The sequence below is a fragment of the Somniosus microcephalus genome, chromosome 21 (assembly GCF_052327205.1).
Source record: "Somniosus microcephalus isolate GS21.2 chromosome 21, FLI_Smic_1.0, whole genome shotgun sequence".
NCBI lineage: Eukaryota > Metazoa > Chordata > Chondrichthyes > Squaliformes > Somniosidae > Somniosus > Somniosus microcephalus.
The window spans coordinates 5,172,471-5,191,375 of NC_141007.1; the positions used below are offsets into that span (position 1 = coordinate 5,172,471).

Here is an 18,905-nt window from a genome sequence, read left to right on the forward strand (position 1 = left end):
GGTGGAGGAGGGTAGTTGGGGGTGGTGGATGTGGGGAGGAGGGTAGTTGGGGGGTGGATGTGGGGAGAAGGAGGGTAGTTGTGGGGGGTGGATGTGGGGTGGAGGAGGGTAGTTGAGGGGTGGTGTGGATGTGGGGAGGAAGGAGGGTAGTTGGGGGGTGGATGTGGGGAGGAGAGGGTAGTTGGGGGGTGGATGTGGGAAGGAGAGGGTAGTTGGGGGTGGATGTGGGGAGAAGGAGGGTAGTTGGGGGTGGATGTGGGAGGAGGAGGGTAGTTGGGGGGTGGATGTGGGGAGGAGGAGGTAGTTGGGGGGGTGGATGTGGGGAGGAGAGGTAGTTGGGGGGTGGATGTGGGGAGAGGAGGGTAGTTGGGGGGGTGGATGTGGGGAGGAGGGTAGTTGGGGGGTGGATGTGGAGGTGAGGAGGAGGGTAGTTGGGGGGTGGATGTGGGGAGGAGAGGGTAGTTGGGGGGGTGGATGTGGGAGGAGGGTAGTTGGGGGTGGATGTGGGAGGAGGAGGGTAGTTGGGGGGTGATGTGGGAGGAGGTAGTTGGGGGGTGGATGTGGGAGGAGGAGGGTAGTTGGGGGGGTGGATGTGGGAGAGGAGGGTAGTTGGGGGGTGGATGTGGGGAGGAGAGGGTAGTTGGGGGGTGGATGTGGGGAGGAGGGTAGTTGGGGGGTGGATGTGGGGAGGAGGAGGGTAGTTGGGGGGTGGATGTGGGAGGAGGAGGGTAGTTGGGGGGTGGATGTGGGAGAAGGAGGGTAGTTGGGGGGTGGATGTGGGGAGAGGAGGGTAGTTGGGGGGTGGATGTGGGGAGGAGGAGGTAGTTGGGGGGTGGATGTGGGGAGGAGGGTAGTTGGGGGGGTGGATGTGGGAGGAGGAGGGTAGTTGGGGGGTGGATGTGGGGAGGAGGGTAGTTGGGGGGGTGGATGTGGGGAGGAGGAGGGTAGTTGGGGGGGTGGATGTGGGAGGAGGAGGGTAGTTGGGGGGTTGATGTGAGGAGAGGAGGGTAGTTGGGGGGTGGATGTGGGGAGGAGGAGGGTAGTTGGGGGGTTGATGTGGGGAGGAGGAGGGTAGTTGGGGGGTGGATGTGAGGAGGAGGAGGGTAGTTGGGGGGTGGATGTGGGGAGGAGGAGGGTAGTTGGGGGGTGGATGTGGGGAGGAGGAGGGTTGTTGGGGGGTGGATGTGGGGAGAAGGAGGGTAGTTGGGGGGTGGATGTGGGGAGGAGGAGGGTAGTTGGGGGGGTGGATGTGGGAGGAGGAGGGTAGTTGGGGGGTTGATGTGAGGAGGAGGAGGGTAGTTGGGGGGTGGATGTGGGGAGGAGGAGGGTAGTTGGGGGTTGATGTGAGGAGGAGGAGGGTAGTTGGGGGGGTTGATGTGAGGAGGAGGAGGGTAGTTGGGGGGGTGGATGTGGGGAGGAGGAGGGTAGTTGGGGGGGTGGATGTGGGGAGGAGGAGGGTTGTTTGGGGGGTGGATGTGGGGAGAAAGAGGGTAGTTGGGGGGGTGGATGTGGGGAGGAGGAGGGTAGCTGGGGGTGTGGATGTGGGGAGGAGGGTAGTTGGGGGGTTGATGTGGGGAGGAGGGTAGTTGGGGGGTTGATGTGAGGAGGAGGAGGGTAGTTGGGGGTGTGATGTGGGGGGAGGAGTGTAGTTGGGGGGTGGATGTGGGAGGAGGAGGGTAGTTGGGGGGTGGATGTGGGGAGGAGGAGGGTAGTTGGGGGTTGATGTGAGGAGGAGGAGGGTAGTTGGGGGGTGGATGTGGGGGGGAGGAGTGTAGTTGGGGGGGTGGATGTGGGGAGGAAGAGGGTAGTGGGGGGTGGATGTGCAGAGAAGGAGTGTAGTTGGGGGGGTGGATGTGGGGAGAAGGGTAGTTGGGGGGTGGATGTGGGGAGGAGGAGGGTATTTGGGGGGTGGATGTGGGGAGGAGGAGGGTAGTTGCGGGGGCGGATGTGGGGGGAGGAGTGTAGTTGGGGGGGTGGATGTGGGGAGGAAGAGGGTAGTTGGGGGGTGGATGTGGGGAGAAGGGTAGTTGGGGGTGGATGTGGGAGGAGGAGGGTAGTTGGGGGGGTGGATGTGGGGAGGAGAGTAGTTGGGGGTGGATGTGGGGAGGAGGAGGGTAGTTGCGGGGGCGGATGTGGGGAGAAGGAGAGTAGTTGGGGGGTGGATGTGGGGAGGAGGAGGGTAGTTGGGGGGGTGGATGTGGGAGGAGGGTAGTTGGGGGGGTGGATGTGGGGAGGAGGAGGGTAGTTGGGGGGGTGAATGTGGGGAGGAGGAGGGTAGTTGCGGGGGTGGATGTGGGAGGAGGGTAGTTGGGGGGGTGGATGTGGGGAGGAGGGTAGTTGCGGGGGTGGATGTGGGGAGGAGGGTAGTTGGGGGTGTTGATGTGAGGAGGAGGAGGGTAGTTGGGGGGTGGATGTAGGGAGGAGGAGGGTAGTTGGGGGGGTGGATGTGGGGAGGAGGAGGGTAGTTGGGGGTGTGGATGTGGGGAGAAGGAGGGTAGTTGCGGGGGTGGATGTGAGGAGGAGGAGGGTAGTTGGGGGGGTGGATGTGGGAGGAGGAGGGTAGTTGGGGGGGTGGATGTGGGGCGGAGGAGGGTAGTTGGGGGGTGGAAGTGGGGAGGAGGTTAGTTGAGGGGTGGATGTGGGAGGAGGAGGGTAGTTGGGGGGGTGGATGTGGGGAGGAGGAGGGGTAGTTGGGGGGGTGGATGTGGGGAGGAGTGTAGTTGGGGGGGTGGATGTGGGGCGGAGGAGGGTAGTTGGGGGGTGGATGTGGGGAGGAGTGTAGTTGGGGGGGTGGATGTGGGGCGGAGGAGGGTAGTTGGGGGGTGGAAGTGGGGAGGAGGTTAGTTGGGGGGTGGATGTGGGAGGAGGAGGGTAGTTGGGGGAGTGGATGTGGGGAGGAGTGTAGTTGGGGGGGTGGATGTGGGGCGGAGGAGGGTAGTTGGGGGGTGGAAGTGGGGAGGAGGTTAGTTGGGGGGTGGATGTGGGGAGGAGGAGCGTAGTTGGGGGGTGGATGTGGGGAGAAGTAGGGTAGTTGGGGGGTGGATGTGGGGAGGAGGAGGGTAGTTGGGGGGGTGGATGTGGGGAGAAGGAGGGTAGTTGGGGGTGGATGTGGGGAGGAGGAGGGTAGTTGGGGGGGTGATTTGGGGAGGAGGGTAGTTGGGGGGGTGGATGTGGGGAGGAGGAGCGTAGTTGGGGGGGGATGTGGGGAGGAGGAGGGTAGTTGGGGGGGTGGATGTGGGAGGAGGAGGGTAGTTGGGGGGGTGGATGTGGGGAGGAGGAGGGTCGTGGGGGGGGGATGTGGGGAGGAGGAGGGTAGTTGGGGGGGTGGATGTGGGGAGGAGGGTAGTTGGGGGGGTGGATGTGGGGAGGAGCATAGTTGGGGGTGGATGTGGGGAGGAGGAGGGTAGTTGTGGGGGTGGATGTGGGGAGAAGGAGGGTAGATGGGGGGTGGATGTGGGGAGAAGGAGGGTAGTTGGGGGGGTGGATGTGGGGAGGAGGGTAGTTGCGGGGTGGATGTGGGGAGAAGGAGGGTAGTTGGGGGGGTGGATGTGGGGAGGAGGAGGGTAGTTGGGGGGTGGATGTGGGGAGGAGGAGGGTAGTTGGGGGGTGGATGTGGGGAGGAGGAGGGTAGTTGGGGGGTGGATGTGGGGAGAAGGAGGGTAGTTGGGGGGTGGATGTGGGGAGGAGGAGGGTAGTTGGGGGTGGATGTGGGGAGGAGGAGGGTAGTTGGGGGGTGGATGTGGGGAGAAGGAGGGTAGTTGGGGGGTGGATGTGGGGAGGAGGGTAGTTGGGGGGGGTGGATGTGGGGAGGAGGAGGGTAGTTGGGGGGGTGGATGTGGGGAGGAGGGTAGTTGGGGGGTGGATGTGGGGAGGAGGGTAGTTGGGGGGGGGTGGATGTGGGGAGGAGGAGGGTAGTTGGGTGGATGTGGGGAGGAGGAGGGTAGTTGGGGGGTGATGTGGGGAGAAGGAGGGTAGTTGGGGGGTGGATGTGGGGAGGAGGAGGGTAGTTGGGGGGGTGGATGTGGGGAGGAGGAGGGTAGTTGGGGGGGTGGATGTGGGGAGGAGGAGGGTAGTTGGGGGGGTGGATGTGGGGAGGAGGAGGGTAGTTGGGGGGGTGGATGTGGGGAGGAGGAGGGTAGTTGGGGGGGTGGATGTGGGGAGGAGGAGGGTAGTTGGGGGGGTGGATGTGGGGAGGAGGAGGGTAGTTGGGGGGTGGATGTGGGGAGGAGGAGGGTAGTTGGGGGGTGGATGTGGGGAGGAGGGTAGTTGGGGGGGTGAATGTGGGGAGGAGGGTAGTTGGGGGGGTGGATGTGGGGAGGGGGAGGGTAGTTGGGGGGTGGATGTGGGAAGAGGAGGGTAGTTGGGGGTGGATGTGGGGAAGAGGAGGGTAGTTGGGGGGTGGATGTGGGGAAGAGGAGGGTAGTTGGGGGGTGGATGTGGGGAGGAGGAGGGTAGTTGGGGGGTGGATTTGGGGAGGAGGAGGGTAGTTGGGGGGTGGATGTGGGGAGGAGGGTAGTTGGGGGGGTGAATGTGGGGAGGAGGAGGGTAGTTGGGGGTGGATTTGGGGAGGAGGAGGGTAGTTGGGGTGGTGGATGTGGGGAGGAGGAGGGTAGTTGGGGGTGGATGTGGGGAAGAGAAGGGTAGTTGGGGGGTGGATGTGGGGAGGAGGAGGGTAGTTGGGGGTGTTGGAGACGGTGGGGTCGATTGAAAGCGATGTGTGTGGGATCAGCCTGCTGCTCCCTCTTCAGCAATGACTCATTTTGAAAAGCTTCTGTTTGCCAGCTCTGGCTGCAGTGTTCGACTGGCTTCAGTCTGCAGGAGGCACTGGGGGATTCTCCTGAGGTGGAGCACTACCTGGAGGAGCAGCTGCTTGTCCTGGATGACAGGTAATCGCTGCTGCTTTCTCTGCTAATCTTGATGGTTATCTTTTCTATGGAATTTGTTTTGCTCTCTGTCCCTTCTGCTTGGAGCTGGCTCTCTGTCAGAATGCAGTCCCACAGACATTGCTGACTCTCTGGTATTGCACCTCAAGCGGTCATTCTTCATGGGTGGTGCAGACGGTGAGTATTGGTGGGATGTTCAACAGTGAGGCAGAATATCCGAGACAGAGATTATATGGCACTTTCCAGCAGAGAGTGATCAGTGCAGGACCCCTGGCTTATTCGCCTCTGAATTGTGATGTAAAGTACCTGATATTTAATAAAAACAGAAAATGCTGGAAACACTCAGCAAGTCAGGCAGCATCTGTGGAGAGAGAAACAGAGATACTCTAGTTTTTTTTGTTTCCGGATGCCTGAGCAGCTGGAAACACTCAGCTGTTAGATACACGGGTTAGATACAGAGTAAAGCTCCCTCTACACTGTCCCACCAAACACTCCCAGGGCAGGTACAGCACGGGTTAGATACAGAGTAAACCTCCCTCTACACTGTCCCATCAAACACTCCCAGGGCAGATACAGCATGGGTTAGATACAGAGTAAGCTCCCTCTACACTGTCCCATCAAACGCTCCCAGGGCTGGTACAGCATGAGTTAGATACAGAGTAAAGCTCCCTCTACACTGTCCCATCAAACACTCCAGGGCAGGTACAGCACGGTTAGATACTGAGTAAGCTCCCTCTACACTGTCCCACCAAACACTCCCAGGGCAGATACAGCATGGGTTAGATACAGAGTAAAGCTCCCTCTACATTGTCCCATCAAACGCTCCCAGGGCTGGTACAGCACGGGTTAGATACAGAGTAAAGCTCACTCTACACTGTCCCATCAAATGCTCCCAGGGCAGGTACAGCACGGGTTAGATACAGAGTAAAGCTCCCTCTACATTGTCCCATCAAACACTCCCAGGGCAGGTACAGCACGAGTTAGATACAGAGTAAAGCTCCCTCTACACTGTCCCATCAAACACTCCCAGGGCAGGTACAGCACGGGTTAGATACAGAGTAAAGCTCACTCTACACTGTCCCATCAAACACTCCCAGGGCAGGTACAGCACGGGTTAGATACAGAGTAAAGCTCCCTCGACACTGTCCCATCAAACACTCCCAGGGCAGGTACAGCACGGGTTAGATACAGAGTAAAGCTCCCTCTACACTGTCCCATCAAACACTCCCAGGGCAGGTACAGCACAGGTTAGATACAGAGTAAAGCTCCCTCTACATTGTCCCATCAAACACTCCCAGGGCAGGTACAGCACGAGTTAGATACAGAGTAAAGCTCCCTCTACACTGTCCCATCAAACACTCCCAGGGCAGGTACAGCAGGGGTTAGATGCAGAGTAAAGCTCCCTCTACACTGTCCCATCAAACACTCCCAGGGCAGGTACAGCACGGTTTAGATACAGAATAAAGCTCCCTCTAAACTGTCCCATCAAACACTCCCAGGGCAGGTACAGCACGGGTTAGATACAAAGTAAAGCTCCCTCTACACTGTCCCATCAAACACTCCCAGGGCAGGTACAGCACGGGTTAGATACAGAGTAAAGCTCCCTCTACACTGTCCCATCAAACACTCCTAGGGCAGGTACAGTACGGGTTGGATACAGAGTAAAGCTCCCTCTACACTGTCCCATCAAACACTCCCAGGGCAGGTACAGCACGGGTTAGATACAAAGTAAAGCTCCCTCTACACTGTCCCATCAAACACTCCCAGGGCAGGTACAGCACGGGTTAGATACAGAGTAAAGCTCCCTCTACACTGTCCCATCAAACACTCCTAGGGCAGGTACAGTACGGGTTGGATACAGAGTAAAGCTCCCTCTACACTGTCCCATCAAACACTCCCAGGGCAGGTACAGCACGAGTTAGATACAGAGTAAAGCTCCCTCTACACTGTCCCATCAAACACTCCCAGGGCAGGTACAGCAGGGGTTAGATGCAGAGTAAAGCTCCCTCTACACTGTCCCATCAAACACTCCCAGGGCAGGTACAGCACGGTTTAGATACAGAGTAAAGCTCCCTCTAAACTGTCCCATCAAACACTCCCAGGGCAGGTACAGCACGGGTTAGATACAAAGTAAAGCTCCCTCTACACTGTCCCATCAAACACTCCCAGGGCAGGTACAGCACGGGTTAGATACAGAGTAAAGCTCCCTCTACACTGTCCCATCAAACACTCCTAGGGCAGGTACAGTACGGGTTGGATACAGAGTAAAGCTCCCTCTACACTGTCCCATCAAACACTCCCAGGGCAGGTACAGCACGGGTTAGATACAAAGTAAAGCTCCCTCTACACTGTCCCATCAAACACTCGCAGGGCAGGTACAGCACGGGTTAGATACAGAGTAAAGCTCCCTCTACACTGTCCCATCAAACACTCCTAGGGCAGGTACAGTACGGGTTGGATACAGAGTAAAGCTCCCTCTACACTGTCCCATCAAACACTCCCAGGGCAGGTACAGCACGAGTTAGATACAGAGTAAAGCTCCCTCTACACTGTCCCATCAAACACTCCCAGGGCAGGTACAGCATGGGTTAGATACAGAGTAAAGCTCCCTCTACACTGTCCCATCAAACACTCCCAGGGCAGGTACAGCACGGGTTAGATACAGAGTAAAGCTCCCTCTACACTGTCCCATCAAACACTCCCAGGGCAGGTACAGCACGGGTTAGATACAGAGTAAAGCTCCCTCTACACTGTCCCAACAAACACACCCAGGGCAGGTACAGCACGGGTTAGATACAGAATAAAGCTCCCTCTACACTGTCCCATCAAACACTCCCAGGGCAGGTACAGCACGGGTTAGATACACAGTAAAGCTCCCTCTACACTGTCCCATCAAACACTCCCAGGGCAGGTACAGCACGGGTTAGATACACAGTAAAGCTCCCCCTGCACTGTCCTATCAAACACTCCCAGGGTAGGTACAGCATGGTTTATATACAGAATAAAGCTCCCTCTACACTGCCCTACCTATACCCATTAACATCAGCCTCTGTCGAGTGCATCCTGTGAAGAAATATTCCATTCATCACTGCCTGTGACTGTGGTTGTTTTCAGGTTTCCCCTCACCATTGTATTGCCTGTGACTGTGGTTGGTTTCAGGTTTCTCCTCACCATTGTATTGTATATTGGAATGTATGGAATGTGTTGTGTGTCGGGCTCCGCCCATACCTGGCCTCTATGTAAGCCAGCTCAGTCTGGCCTCATATCCAGTACTGCAGAGCTCCAGATGGAAGATACCTCTCTCCACTGCGTGTTATCTTCTAAGTTAATAAAAGCCTTGTTTTGTTCCGGTAACATCGAGTCTTGGGATTATTGAGGCACATCAATTTTATTAACTTATTTTTCAACACAATGGATCAACTCCTGAAACCCGAACGTTTGGATTTGGATCAGCATGCTCCGGACGCATCAGCACGCTTTGGACACTGGTTTATGTGTATGGAATTCTTCCTGGACAATTCCGCAGCCGTCAAAGACGCTACGGACGCTGCGAGTATGAAACTCGGAATTCTGCGGAATTGGGTAAGCCACCGGGTTTACCCCCTCATCCAAGATGCCGACACGTACCTGGCCGCCTGCGACATCTTAAAGGCGCATTACCAGCAGCCTACGAATGAGGTGTATGCTAGGCATCTGCTCGCCACTCGCGCACAGCGACCTGGGGAATCGGTGGAGGAGTTCCTAGGCACCCTGAAAATGCTTGGCAAAGACTGCAAGTGCCGAGATGTAAAAGCCGCAGTGTACACCGACGAGTTTGTTCGCGATGCCTTTATCACAGGCCTCAGCTCCACTTACATCCGGCAAAGACTGCTGGAAAAAACGGGATTGGACCTGAAACAGGCTGCAGACACCGCGCGATCCCTGGATGTGGCCCAGAGAAACTCGGACGCCTACTCTTCAGCCCGCGCCGTCCACGCCGCCACGTGTGCACCAAGGGCGCCGCCATCTTGGAAGGCATCTTCCCCGCCCGGCAGCCCGACACCGTCGGGGCCCCGCTCTCCCCCCAGAAGCCCTACGACAGCCGCGACGCGTCGGGGACCCAACTGCTACTTCTGCGGGCAGCCAAAGCATACCAGAAACCTGTGCCCGGCGAAAGGCACCACCTGCTTTAAGTGCGGTAAGAAGGGGCACTTCGGGAAGGTGTGCAGAGGGAACCCCGCCGGAAAACCAACCGCCGGAAAACCCGCCACCGCCGCGTGCGCGCCGTGGGAGCGGCCATCTTGGACGCCATCTTGCCCGACCTCGTGGGGTCCGCCATCTTATGAGCAGACAGCGTGGACGCCATCTTGTCTCGATCAGGGCCCTACAGTGGCATCGGTCACAGTGGACCAGACCAGGCCGCACCCGCTATCCAAATCAATGGTGGACATCGAGGTAAACGGGTGCAGGGTTAAATGTTTAATTGACAGTGGAAGCACGGAGAGTTTTATCCACCCTGAACTGGCACAACAACTCTCCCTAAAGGTGGTCCCTACTCAGGGTACCATCTCTATGGCTGATAAAACCCAAACATCGACCATTTTGGGTTACTGCACGGTACAATTGTCCGTTAACGGAACTGTTTATGATAATTTTAAAGTATTAATCATGAAGAATCTATGTGCGAGCGTGATCTTGGGCCTGGATTTCCAGTGCAACCACCAAAGCATCACGCTCAAGTACGGTGGGTCCCAGCCGCCCCTCACAGTATGTGGTCTGGCTACCCTGAAGGTAAAGCCGCCTTCGCTATTCGCGAACCTTACCCCTAACTGCCGGCCAATAGCGACCAAAAGCAGGAGGTACAGCTGGGAGGACAGGCGGTTTATCGCGACCGAGGTAGACAGGCTCCTGAAAGAGCGCATTATTGAACGCAGCAACAGCCCGTGGCGTGCCCAAGTGGCAGTGGTAAGGGGTAGCGAGAAGAAACGGATGGTGATCGACTATAGCCAAACGATCAACAGGTACACCCAACTAGACGCCTACCCGCTACCCCGCATATCAGAAATGGTGAACCAAATCGCCCAATACCGGGTGTTCTCCACCATCGACCTTAAGTCAGCGTACCACCAGCTCCCTATCAGACCAGAGGACCGCCCGTACACCGCCTTCGAGGCGAACGGACGCCTCTACCAATTCCTCAGAGTCCCCTTTGGGGTGACGAATGGGGTCTCGGTCTTCCAGAGGGAGATGGACCGCATGGTCGATGACCACCACTTGCAGGCAACCTTCCCCTACCTCGACAACGTCACCATCTGTGGTCACAACCAGCAGGATCACGACTCGAACCTCGAGAGGTTCCTGGAAACCGCACAAAAACTCAACCTCACCTACAACGAGGACAAGTGCGTTTTCAACACCACGCGCCTCTGCATACTAGGCAGCATGGTGGAGAATGGGGAAATCGGACCAGACCCCGACCGATTGCGCCCCCTACGGGAGCTGCCCCTGCCCAACACTCCCAAAGCCCTGAAAAGGTGCCTGGGGTTATTTTCTTATTATTCCCAATGGGTCCCCAACTACTCCGACAAAGCCCGCCCCCTCTTGAAAGCATCCTCTTTTCCGCTCTCTGCTGAGGCCCACGCCGCCTTCAAAAGCATTAAGCAGGATATTGAGCGGGCCACGCTACAGGCAGTGGACGAGAACACTCCATTTCAAGTGGAATGTGATGCGTCTGACTTCGCCTTGGCGGCCACCCTCAACCAGGCGGGGCGGCCCGTAGCTTTCTTCTCGAGGACCCTCCAAGGGCCCGAGATCAGACACTCCTCCGTGGAAAAGGAGGCCCAAGCCATCGTGGAGGCAGTGCGCCACTGGCGCCACTACCTAGCCAGCAAACGCTTCACCCTACTTACCGACCAGCGGTCGGTAGCGTTTATGTTCAATAATAAACAGAGGGGGAAGATTAAAAATGATAAGATTCTTAGGTGGCGGATCGAGCTCTCCACCTTCGAGTATGACATCATTTACCGGCCAGGGGCCCTTAACGAATCCCCTGACGCCCTCTCACGAGGGATGTGTGCCAGCGCCACCGGGGATCGGCTACAGACCCTCCACAACGACCTCTGCCACCCAGGGGTCACGTGGCTGTTCCACTTCATAAAGTCCCGCAACTTACCCTACTCGATTGAGGAAGTTCGGTCTCTGACCAGGAACTGCCGCACTTGCGCTGAGTGCAAGCCTCGGTTCTACCACCCTGATAGAGCCCACTTAATCAAAGCTACACGGCCCTTTGAGCGGCTCAGCTTAGATTTCAAGGGCCCCCTCCCGTCCGTCGACCGCAATGTTTACTTCCTGAACATTGTGGACGAATACTCCCGGTTCCCATTCGCCTTCCCCTGCCCAGACATGACCAGCGCCACGGTCATTAAATGCCTCAACAGCCTGTTCTGCCTGTTCGGTATGCCGAGCTACATCCACACGGATAGGGGACGTCCTTCATGAGTGAAGAGCTACGCCAGTACATGCTGTCCAGAGGGATCGCCACGAGCCGTACCACCAGCTACAACCCCCGGGGTAACGGTCAAGTGGAGCGAGAGAACGGGATAGTATGGAAAGCAGTCACTCTAGCTCTAAGGACCAATGGCCTCCCTATCTCCCGCTGGCAGGAAGTCCTCTCAGATGTGCTCCATTCGATACGGTCGCTATTGTGTACTGCCACTAATGCCACGCCTCATGAACGAATGTTTAGCTTTCCCCGGAAATCCACCTCAGGCGTATCCATGCCGTCATGGCTCTCCACCCCAGGTCCGGTATTCGTGCGAAGGCATGTGAGGGGCCATAAGATGGACTCTCTCGTGGAGCCAGTGCGCCTACTCCACGCCAACCCCCAATACGCGTATGCCCGGCACGCCGACGGAAGGGAGGACACCATGTCAATAAAAGACGTCGCCCCAGCCGGTAACGACAACAACCACGGCAATAGCAGCAACAACGACCACAGCAACTCTTACCCACCCACTACTCTTTCATCACCCCCGGAAGAACATCGACCAACGGCACCCCCACCAACTACCCCTTTAACAACCCTGGCGGCACCCCCGGCAGAGACCCAGGAGGCCACCGGGGACACCCAGCCGACACCCGCGACACCACAACAGCCACGTCGGTCGCAGAGGACTACCAAACCCCCGAACAGACTAAATCTATAGAAGGGGTGAATGTGATGAAATATTCCATTCATCACTGCCTGTGACTGTGGTTGGTTTCAGGTTTCCCCTCACCATTGTATTGCCTGTGACTGTGGTTGGTTTCAGGTTTCTCCTCACCATTGTATTGTATATTGGAATGTATGGAATGTGTTGTGTGTAGGGCTCCGCCCATACCTGGCCTCTATGTAAGCCAGCTCAGTCTGGCCTCATATCCAGTACTGCAGAGCTCCAGATGGAAGATACCTCTCTCCACCGCGTGTTATCTTCTAAGTTAATAAAAGCCTTGTTTTGTTCCGCTAACATCGAGTCTTGGGATTATTGAGGCACATCACATCCTACCTCGCCAGTGTGATATAGTTCGATTTCCCACAGCAGCCTTTGCCGATAAGACTGGCGAAATTACTCCCAAATTAGTTGCAGTTTCAGGCTGTGGGCTCAGGCGCACTTGGAACTGGATTCGATGTTCCTGGGTCCCTTAAAACCACTGAGAAGGGAGTCTTTCACCCGTAGAAATAAAAACTGATCTCGGTTTTATCACTGGTTATTATGGGATGGCACAGCCTGCACAGAGAAAGAAACGCAGCGTTTGGGGGCCATGACAAGGAGTAACCTCCGAACCTGCCGGCAAGTCTTTCGACATTCTGTGGAAACTGCCGCTCCTTCCGAGATTCCTGAACTGTTGCTTGGCCGCCGTGTATCGACCCTGCCCACGTTAGCAGGCGGTGATCGGCTGCTCTCAGGAGGGTGACAGTGTGCTTGAGCTGGGAGGGTGGAGAAGAACCAGCCAGGTTTCCCCACTCGTGGATGCTCTTGGGAGTTACATCACTGATTTGGGAGAATATTTTCGATCTATATATGTCACAAAGCAGCAAACCAATCGAGGGGTTTGGATAGTTATTGTTTACGAGGGGCAGCAACCTAATAGAATCACTTCCTGGAAACGGGAACAAGGCGCTTTAAACAGTAACCAATATAGGACGAGGGGCACCAGGTGGTAAAAGGGGCTTTCACGCTGTCCTCCACCTCTGTGACATGGGTTCAAACCCAGCCCTGCCTGATAGGGCTGAGTCTTCTCTGTCTGCTGGCTGGGAGGTGCTCCGTGAAATGTGTGCGTAGCTTCAGACTGGTTTGTGTGTGAGCCCCGTAACTTGGCACTACATTGGTCTGCAGTAGGACGGAGGCGCACCTGCCTGCCAGTTTCAGGCTTGATTTCTGTTTCTCGTTTCTCTCCAGGGGGCTGCGGTGTTCGTGGGAAGGCCTGGCGTTACTTGACAGCCTGCTGCCTACTCTTCTACACCAGTTACAACTCTCCTACCAGAGCTCAGTGGCTCGCTGCCTTTGATTCCTTTCCTTCCTCAGGCACACCTGCAGTAGAATCAGCAACGACAGCGCGCACTGAGAGAGAAAGACATTTAACGGAGAAAAACGTCCCGAGGGGCTTCAGAGGAAAAGTTAGAGGAAGTGCGAGGATAAACAGACACCGAGGCAAAGAAGGAGATATTAGGACAGGTGACCAAAGGCTTGGTCAAAGAGGTGGGTGTTAAGAGCCAACAAAAGAGAGAGAGAGAGGTTTAGGGAGGGAATTCCAGAGCTTAGGGCCCAGGCAGCTGAAGGCACGGCCACCAATGGTGGGGTGAAGGGAGTAGGGGGTGAGCAATAGGCAAGAGTCCGAGGAATGGAGAGGCTGGAGTGGGGAGTGGAGTTATAGAGATCAGAGATAGGGATGGGAGAGGCCTTGGGGCAATTTGAACACGAGGACGAGAATTTTAAATTTATGGGGGTGGGAGACCGGGTGCCAATGTGGGTCAGTGAGCACTGGGGTGAAGGGAGAGTGGGAATTGGTCAAGTAAGATACAGGCAGCAAAGATTTATAAGTTTACGGAGAGTGGAGGATGGGAAGCTAACCAGGGGACAATTGGAATAGTCGAGACTGGAGGTGACAAAGGCTTGCTGGAGTGTTTCAGTGGCTGAGCGGTGGAGGACGACGGTGTCGTCCATCATGTCAAATGCTCCCAGCAGGTTGAAGAGGATGAGGAGGGATAATGCACCACGGTGACAGATACGAGAATGTCTCTCATCTAGTCCCTGCTGGTGCTGAACCCTCCAGGTTCTGTCAGTAGCACGTACTGACACTGTGTTTGGAAGCAACATCACTGGCCTTGTGTCAAAAATACTGCAAGTTTCAGTCTGTTAAATGAATATACAATGAGTAATAAATGCAGTTTGTGTCTAACATTTCACTGTTTTCTTCAAGTGCTTGGTCATTTCGTCTGAACTTCCCTGACCCTTCTATCCCCAAAAGCCAACTCGACACCCTTCTCTTAACTCCACAAAAGTCAACCCTAACCAGTTAATCCTACCCTCCTAAACACCATGGGGGAGAAATTCGGTATCGCCCTGTTTGGGGCGCAATTATCGGCCGGGTGCAAAATTTAGCGCCTGGCGTTAATTATCGCCTCCGACTGCAAACTTGGCCTCTATCGCCCCTGGAGGTGATTGGAGCGCTAAGTCAGATGCTACACACCTGCCTTAAGGCGCTAAGGCTGAGGAGCGAGGCGCTACCTCAGAGCGCTGGTGGAGCTCATGTGATGTCACTCAGCAATGGAACACACACACTGGCGCCGGCCAGTTCTTAAAGGGGAGGGTCGATCTTGCTCTCCATCCACACCCTGCTCATTGCAGCCTTGAATCTCGGCCTGGGGAGACCTGTACATCAAATCTGCTGGAATAGAACAATGGCCCTGAAATTAGGACCAGGGGCTTGCCGCGCGTGCAAGCCCTCGATCTGCACTCATCCTGCGCGCCGACATTTGAAGCCCGGGCCTGCTTGCATTTCCGGTCACAGGCCCGGTTCAGATGTCGGCGCGATGTGCTTACCTGATCCAGCGGCGTAGTTAGTGCGATGTGCCGGCTGGGATCAGGTGAGCACTGTGCAGCCAATCAGGGGAGGGGAAACTCATTCATGAGTTTGATAGAAAGAGCTGTCAACCTCATGAAAACTCCTGGCCCCAAAACACTACTTAAACCTGAAAGAAAATTAAAAAAAACATTGCACTACTTAAATGAACAATAAAGAACTCTGAAAAACTATTTTAAACAATAATTTTAAAATTTGAAAAAAATTTTTTTTTTTAATCGGGTCTAAAACTAAGCTTACCTTGCTGTAAATTCTTTAAAAATAACAAACCTGTGGAAATTTTTTTTCTCAATTGTACTAAAAGCCCACTTACCTGAAAAACTAAGTACTTACGTGTGGATTTTCAATGCGTAAAGACCGGAGGCCTTTACACACGCGCAACTCTGAAAAAAAAAGGAATTTCACTGCCCACGCGCTGCCTGTGCAGTCGCGCGTGCTCTGCCTCTTAACCCCTTGGGTCAGAGGACAGGAAATGCCGGTTTTCAGCGCATGCGCTGAGCATGCTGAAAACCGGCAATTCCTCCGTACTCACGCGTTGTGCCCGGAATTACTGGGCCAATGAAGAGGCCCAGGGAAAGAGCTCAGAGTGCAGCCCCCGCAGACTCTTCTAAATCGATACAAGGAAGGGCAAATCAAAATGAACTGCAAAGTGCTGCTCAGTACCCAAAACTCCTTCACACAGTGTTGAATCTCTCCAGAAGTCTCTCTCTCTCTTAGAATGCGTGGTGCAAAAATGTCACCAACAAAAAAAAGTCAGGAAGCGGCCGCCTTTAAATAGCGCTCCCCCAGTCCCTTCCCGACTACAAAACGTTACCCTCTACTTGTCATTACTAGCGGCAGGCGGTAAGGCAGGGGGCGCCACTCAATATCTGGTCCGGGGCGCTGCACGCTCGACTGACATCACGATCTGCGGGCACAGGAGATCGTGGTGGTAATGTTTAGCGCCGCCGCAAAATGTCTAGTCAATTTCACGAGTGTCGCAAACATGGCCGCGCTCGGGCGCTAGGTGCTTTGCGCCCTCTTAGGGCGCTAACGGGAGGCGCAAAGCAACCGAATTTTGCGCCCCCCACAATATGTGCTCCAAAATATCCACACTACACACTCCTCCTGATATCCGACACCCTGACACAACACACCCCAGTCCTGCTCACTCCCCGCACCCTTTACTCCCCCTCCCGGTCTATTTACAGTCTATGCCTCACTCTGTCGCTGCAAATCTATCCTGAGCAGCAGCGCCGGCCGAGGGAGTGGGGATTGGCTCTGACCGGGGGCTGGGGATTGGCTCTGACCGGGGGGCTGGGGGAGTGGGGATTGGCTCTGACCGGGGGCTGGGGGCTGGGGATTGGCTCTGACCGGGGGCTGGGGGCTGGGGATTTGCTCTGACCGGGGGAGTGGGGATTGGCTCTGCCCGGGGGCTGGGGGAGTGGGGATTGGCTCTGACCGGGGGCTGGGGGAGTGGGGATTGGCTCTGACCGGGGGCTGGGGGAGTGGGGATTGGCTCTGACCGGGGGCTGGGGGAGTGGGGATTGGCTCTGACCGGGGGCTGGGGGAGTGGGGATTGGCTCTGACCGGGAGCTGGGGGAGTGGGGATTGGCTCTGACCGGGGGCTGGGAGAGTGGGGATTGGCTCTGACCGGGGGCTGGGAGAGTGGGGATTGGCTCTGACCGGGGGCTGGGGGATTGGGGATTGGCTCTGATTGGGGGAGTGGGGATTGGCTCTGACCGGGGGCTGGGGGATTGGGGATTGGCTCTGATTGGGGGAGTGGCGATTGGCTCTGACCGGGGGGCTGGGGGAGTGGTGATTGGCTCTGACCGGGGGCTGGGGGAGTGGGGATTGGCTCTGACCAGGAGCTGGGGGAGTGGGGATTGGCTCTGCCCGGGGGCAGGGGGAGTGGGGATTGGCTCTGACTGGGGGGCTGGGGGAGTGGGGATTGGCTCTGACCGGGAGCTGGGGGAGTGGGGATTGGCTCTGACTGGGGGAGTGGGGATTGGCTCTGACCGGGGGGGCTGGGGGAGTGGGGATTGGCTCTGAGCGAGCGGCGCGGCACATTGGTGAATGGTTTCCATGGAGACAGGTGGTTGAAGCGTCAGACGGTTGCCCGGGAGACGGGCGGCGGGCCTCGGCGAGCGGCAGTCATGGGGACCCGCTCTCAATCCAAAGCCTCCCGGCGAGACGTCACCGGCCAGAAGACTCCGCCAGGTAAGCAGCGGGACCTGCGGCTGCGGCACCCCCACAATCAGCGACACAGACTGCCCCCAACATCCAACTCCAGCCGGGCCCCTCACACAGAGTGAAGGCCCCTCCACACTGACCCCATCAAACACTCCCGGGGCAGGTACAGCACGGGTTAGATACAGAGTAAAGCTCCCTCTACACTGTCCCATCAAACACTCCCAGGGCAGGTACAGCACGGGTTAGATACAGAGTAAAGCTCCCTCTACACTGTCCCATCAAACACTCCCAGGGCAGGTACAGCACGGGTTAGATACAGAGTAAAGCTCCCTCTACACTGTCCCATCAAACACTCCCAGGGCAGGTACAGCACGGGTTAGATACAGAGTAAAGCTCCCTCTACACTGTCCCATCAAACACTCCCAGGGCAGGTACAGCACGGGTTAGATACAGAGTAAAGCTCCCTCTACACTGTCCCATCAAACACTCCCAGGACAGGTACAGCACGGGTTAGATACAGAGTAAAGCTCCCTCTACACTGTCCCATCAAACTCTCCCAGGGCAGGTACAGCACGGGTTAGATACAGAGTAAAGCTCCCTCTACACTGTCCCATCAAACACTCCCAGGACAGGTACAGCACGGGTTAGATACAGAGTAAAGCTCCCTCTACACTGTCCCATCAAACGCTCCCAGGGCAGGTACAGCACGGGTTAGATACAGAGTAAAACTCCCTCTACACTGTCCCATCAAACACTCCCAGGGCCGGTACAGCACGGGTTAGATACAGAGTAAAGCTCCCTCTACACTGTCCCATCAAACACTCCCAGGGCCGGTACAGCACGGGTTAGATACAGAGTAAAGCTCCCTCTACACTGTCCCCATCAAACACTCCTAGGGCAGGTACAGCATGGGTTAGATACAGAGTAAAGCTCCCTCTACTCTGTCCCATCAAACACTCCCAGGGCAGGTACAGCACAGGTTAGATACAGAGTAAAGCTCCCTCTACACCATCCCATCAAGCACTCCCAGGGCAGGTACAGCACGGGTTAGATACAGAGTAAAACTCCCTCTACACTGTCCCATCAAACACTCCCAGGGCAGGTACAGCACGGGTTAGATACAGAGTAAAGCTCCCTCTACACTGTCCCATCAAACACTCCCAGGGCAGGTAGAGCACGGATTAGATACAGAGTAAAGCTCCCTCTACACTGTCCCATCAAACACTCCCAGGGCAGGTACAGGGGGTTAAATATAGAGTAAAGGCCCCTCCACACTGACCATCAAACACTCCCAGGGCAGGTACAGCCCGGGGTTAGAATTTTAAAATTCGCTCTTTACTCTTTCCACAGGTAAGAGCAACTTCTCTAACAATTGGTAGTAATGACATTTAATATGCAACAACTTTATAGATACACTTTAGTTAGAAGTACAGCTCCCCCAAGTCCCCCCCCCCCCCACCCCGGTCAGAGCCAAGCCCCCAGCTCCCCAGATTGGGAGAAGGGGAAGTGCAACGAGACCTGGGTGTCCTTGTGCACCAGTCGCTGAAGGTAAGCATGCAGGTGCAGCAGGCAGTTAGAAGGCAAATGGTATGTTGGCCAACGTAGCGAGAGAATTCGAGTACAGGAACAAGGATGTCTTGCTGCAGTTGTACAGGGCCTTGGTGAAACCACACCTGGAGTATTGTGTGCAGTTTTGGTCGCCTTATCTGAGGAAGGATGTTCTTGCCATGGAAGGAGTTCAGCGAAGAT

At 56.1% G+C, this 18,905-nt stretch overlaps 2 protein-coding genes across 4 annotated transcripts in view; one reads left to right on the forward strand and one right to left on the reverse strand.

Annotated features, from left to right (window-relative positions):
- The window catches only part of mrps7 (mitochondrial ribosomal protein S7), a 1,172,241-nt gene that overhangs the window by 30,810 nt on the left and 1,122,526 nt on the right, over positions 1-18,905 (reverse strand). The gene's annotated exons all lie outside the window — the stretch shown is intronic.
- Positions 17,061-18,905, forward strand: part of mycbpap (mycbp associated protein) — a 195,012-nt gene continuing 193,167 nt past the window's right edge. For 2 of the 3 annotated variants that reach the window (XM_085963210.1, XM_085963211.1), the window contains exon 1: positions 17,061-17,183. In XM_085963210.1, coding sequence (XP_085819336.1) covers positions 17,120-17,183 — 64 coding nt within the window. In that variant the 5' untranslated portion in view covers positions 17,061-17,119. The remainder of the gene's footprint in view (positions 17,184-18,905) is intronic. The other variant, XM_085963212.1, reaches the window with a different exon arrangement.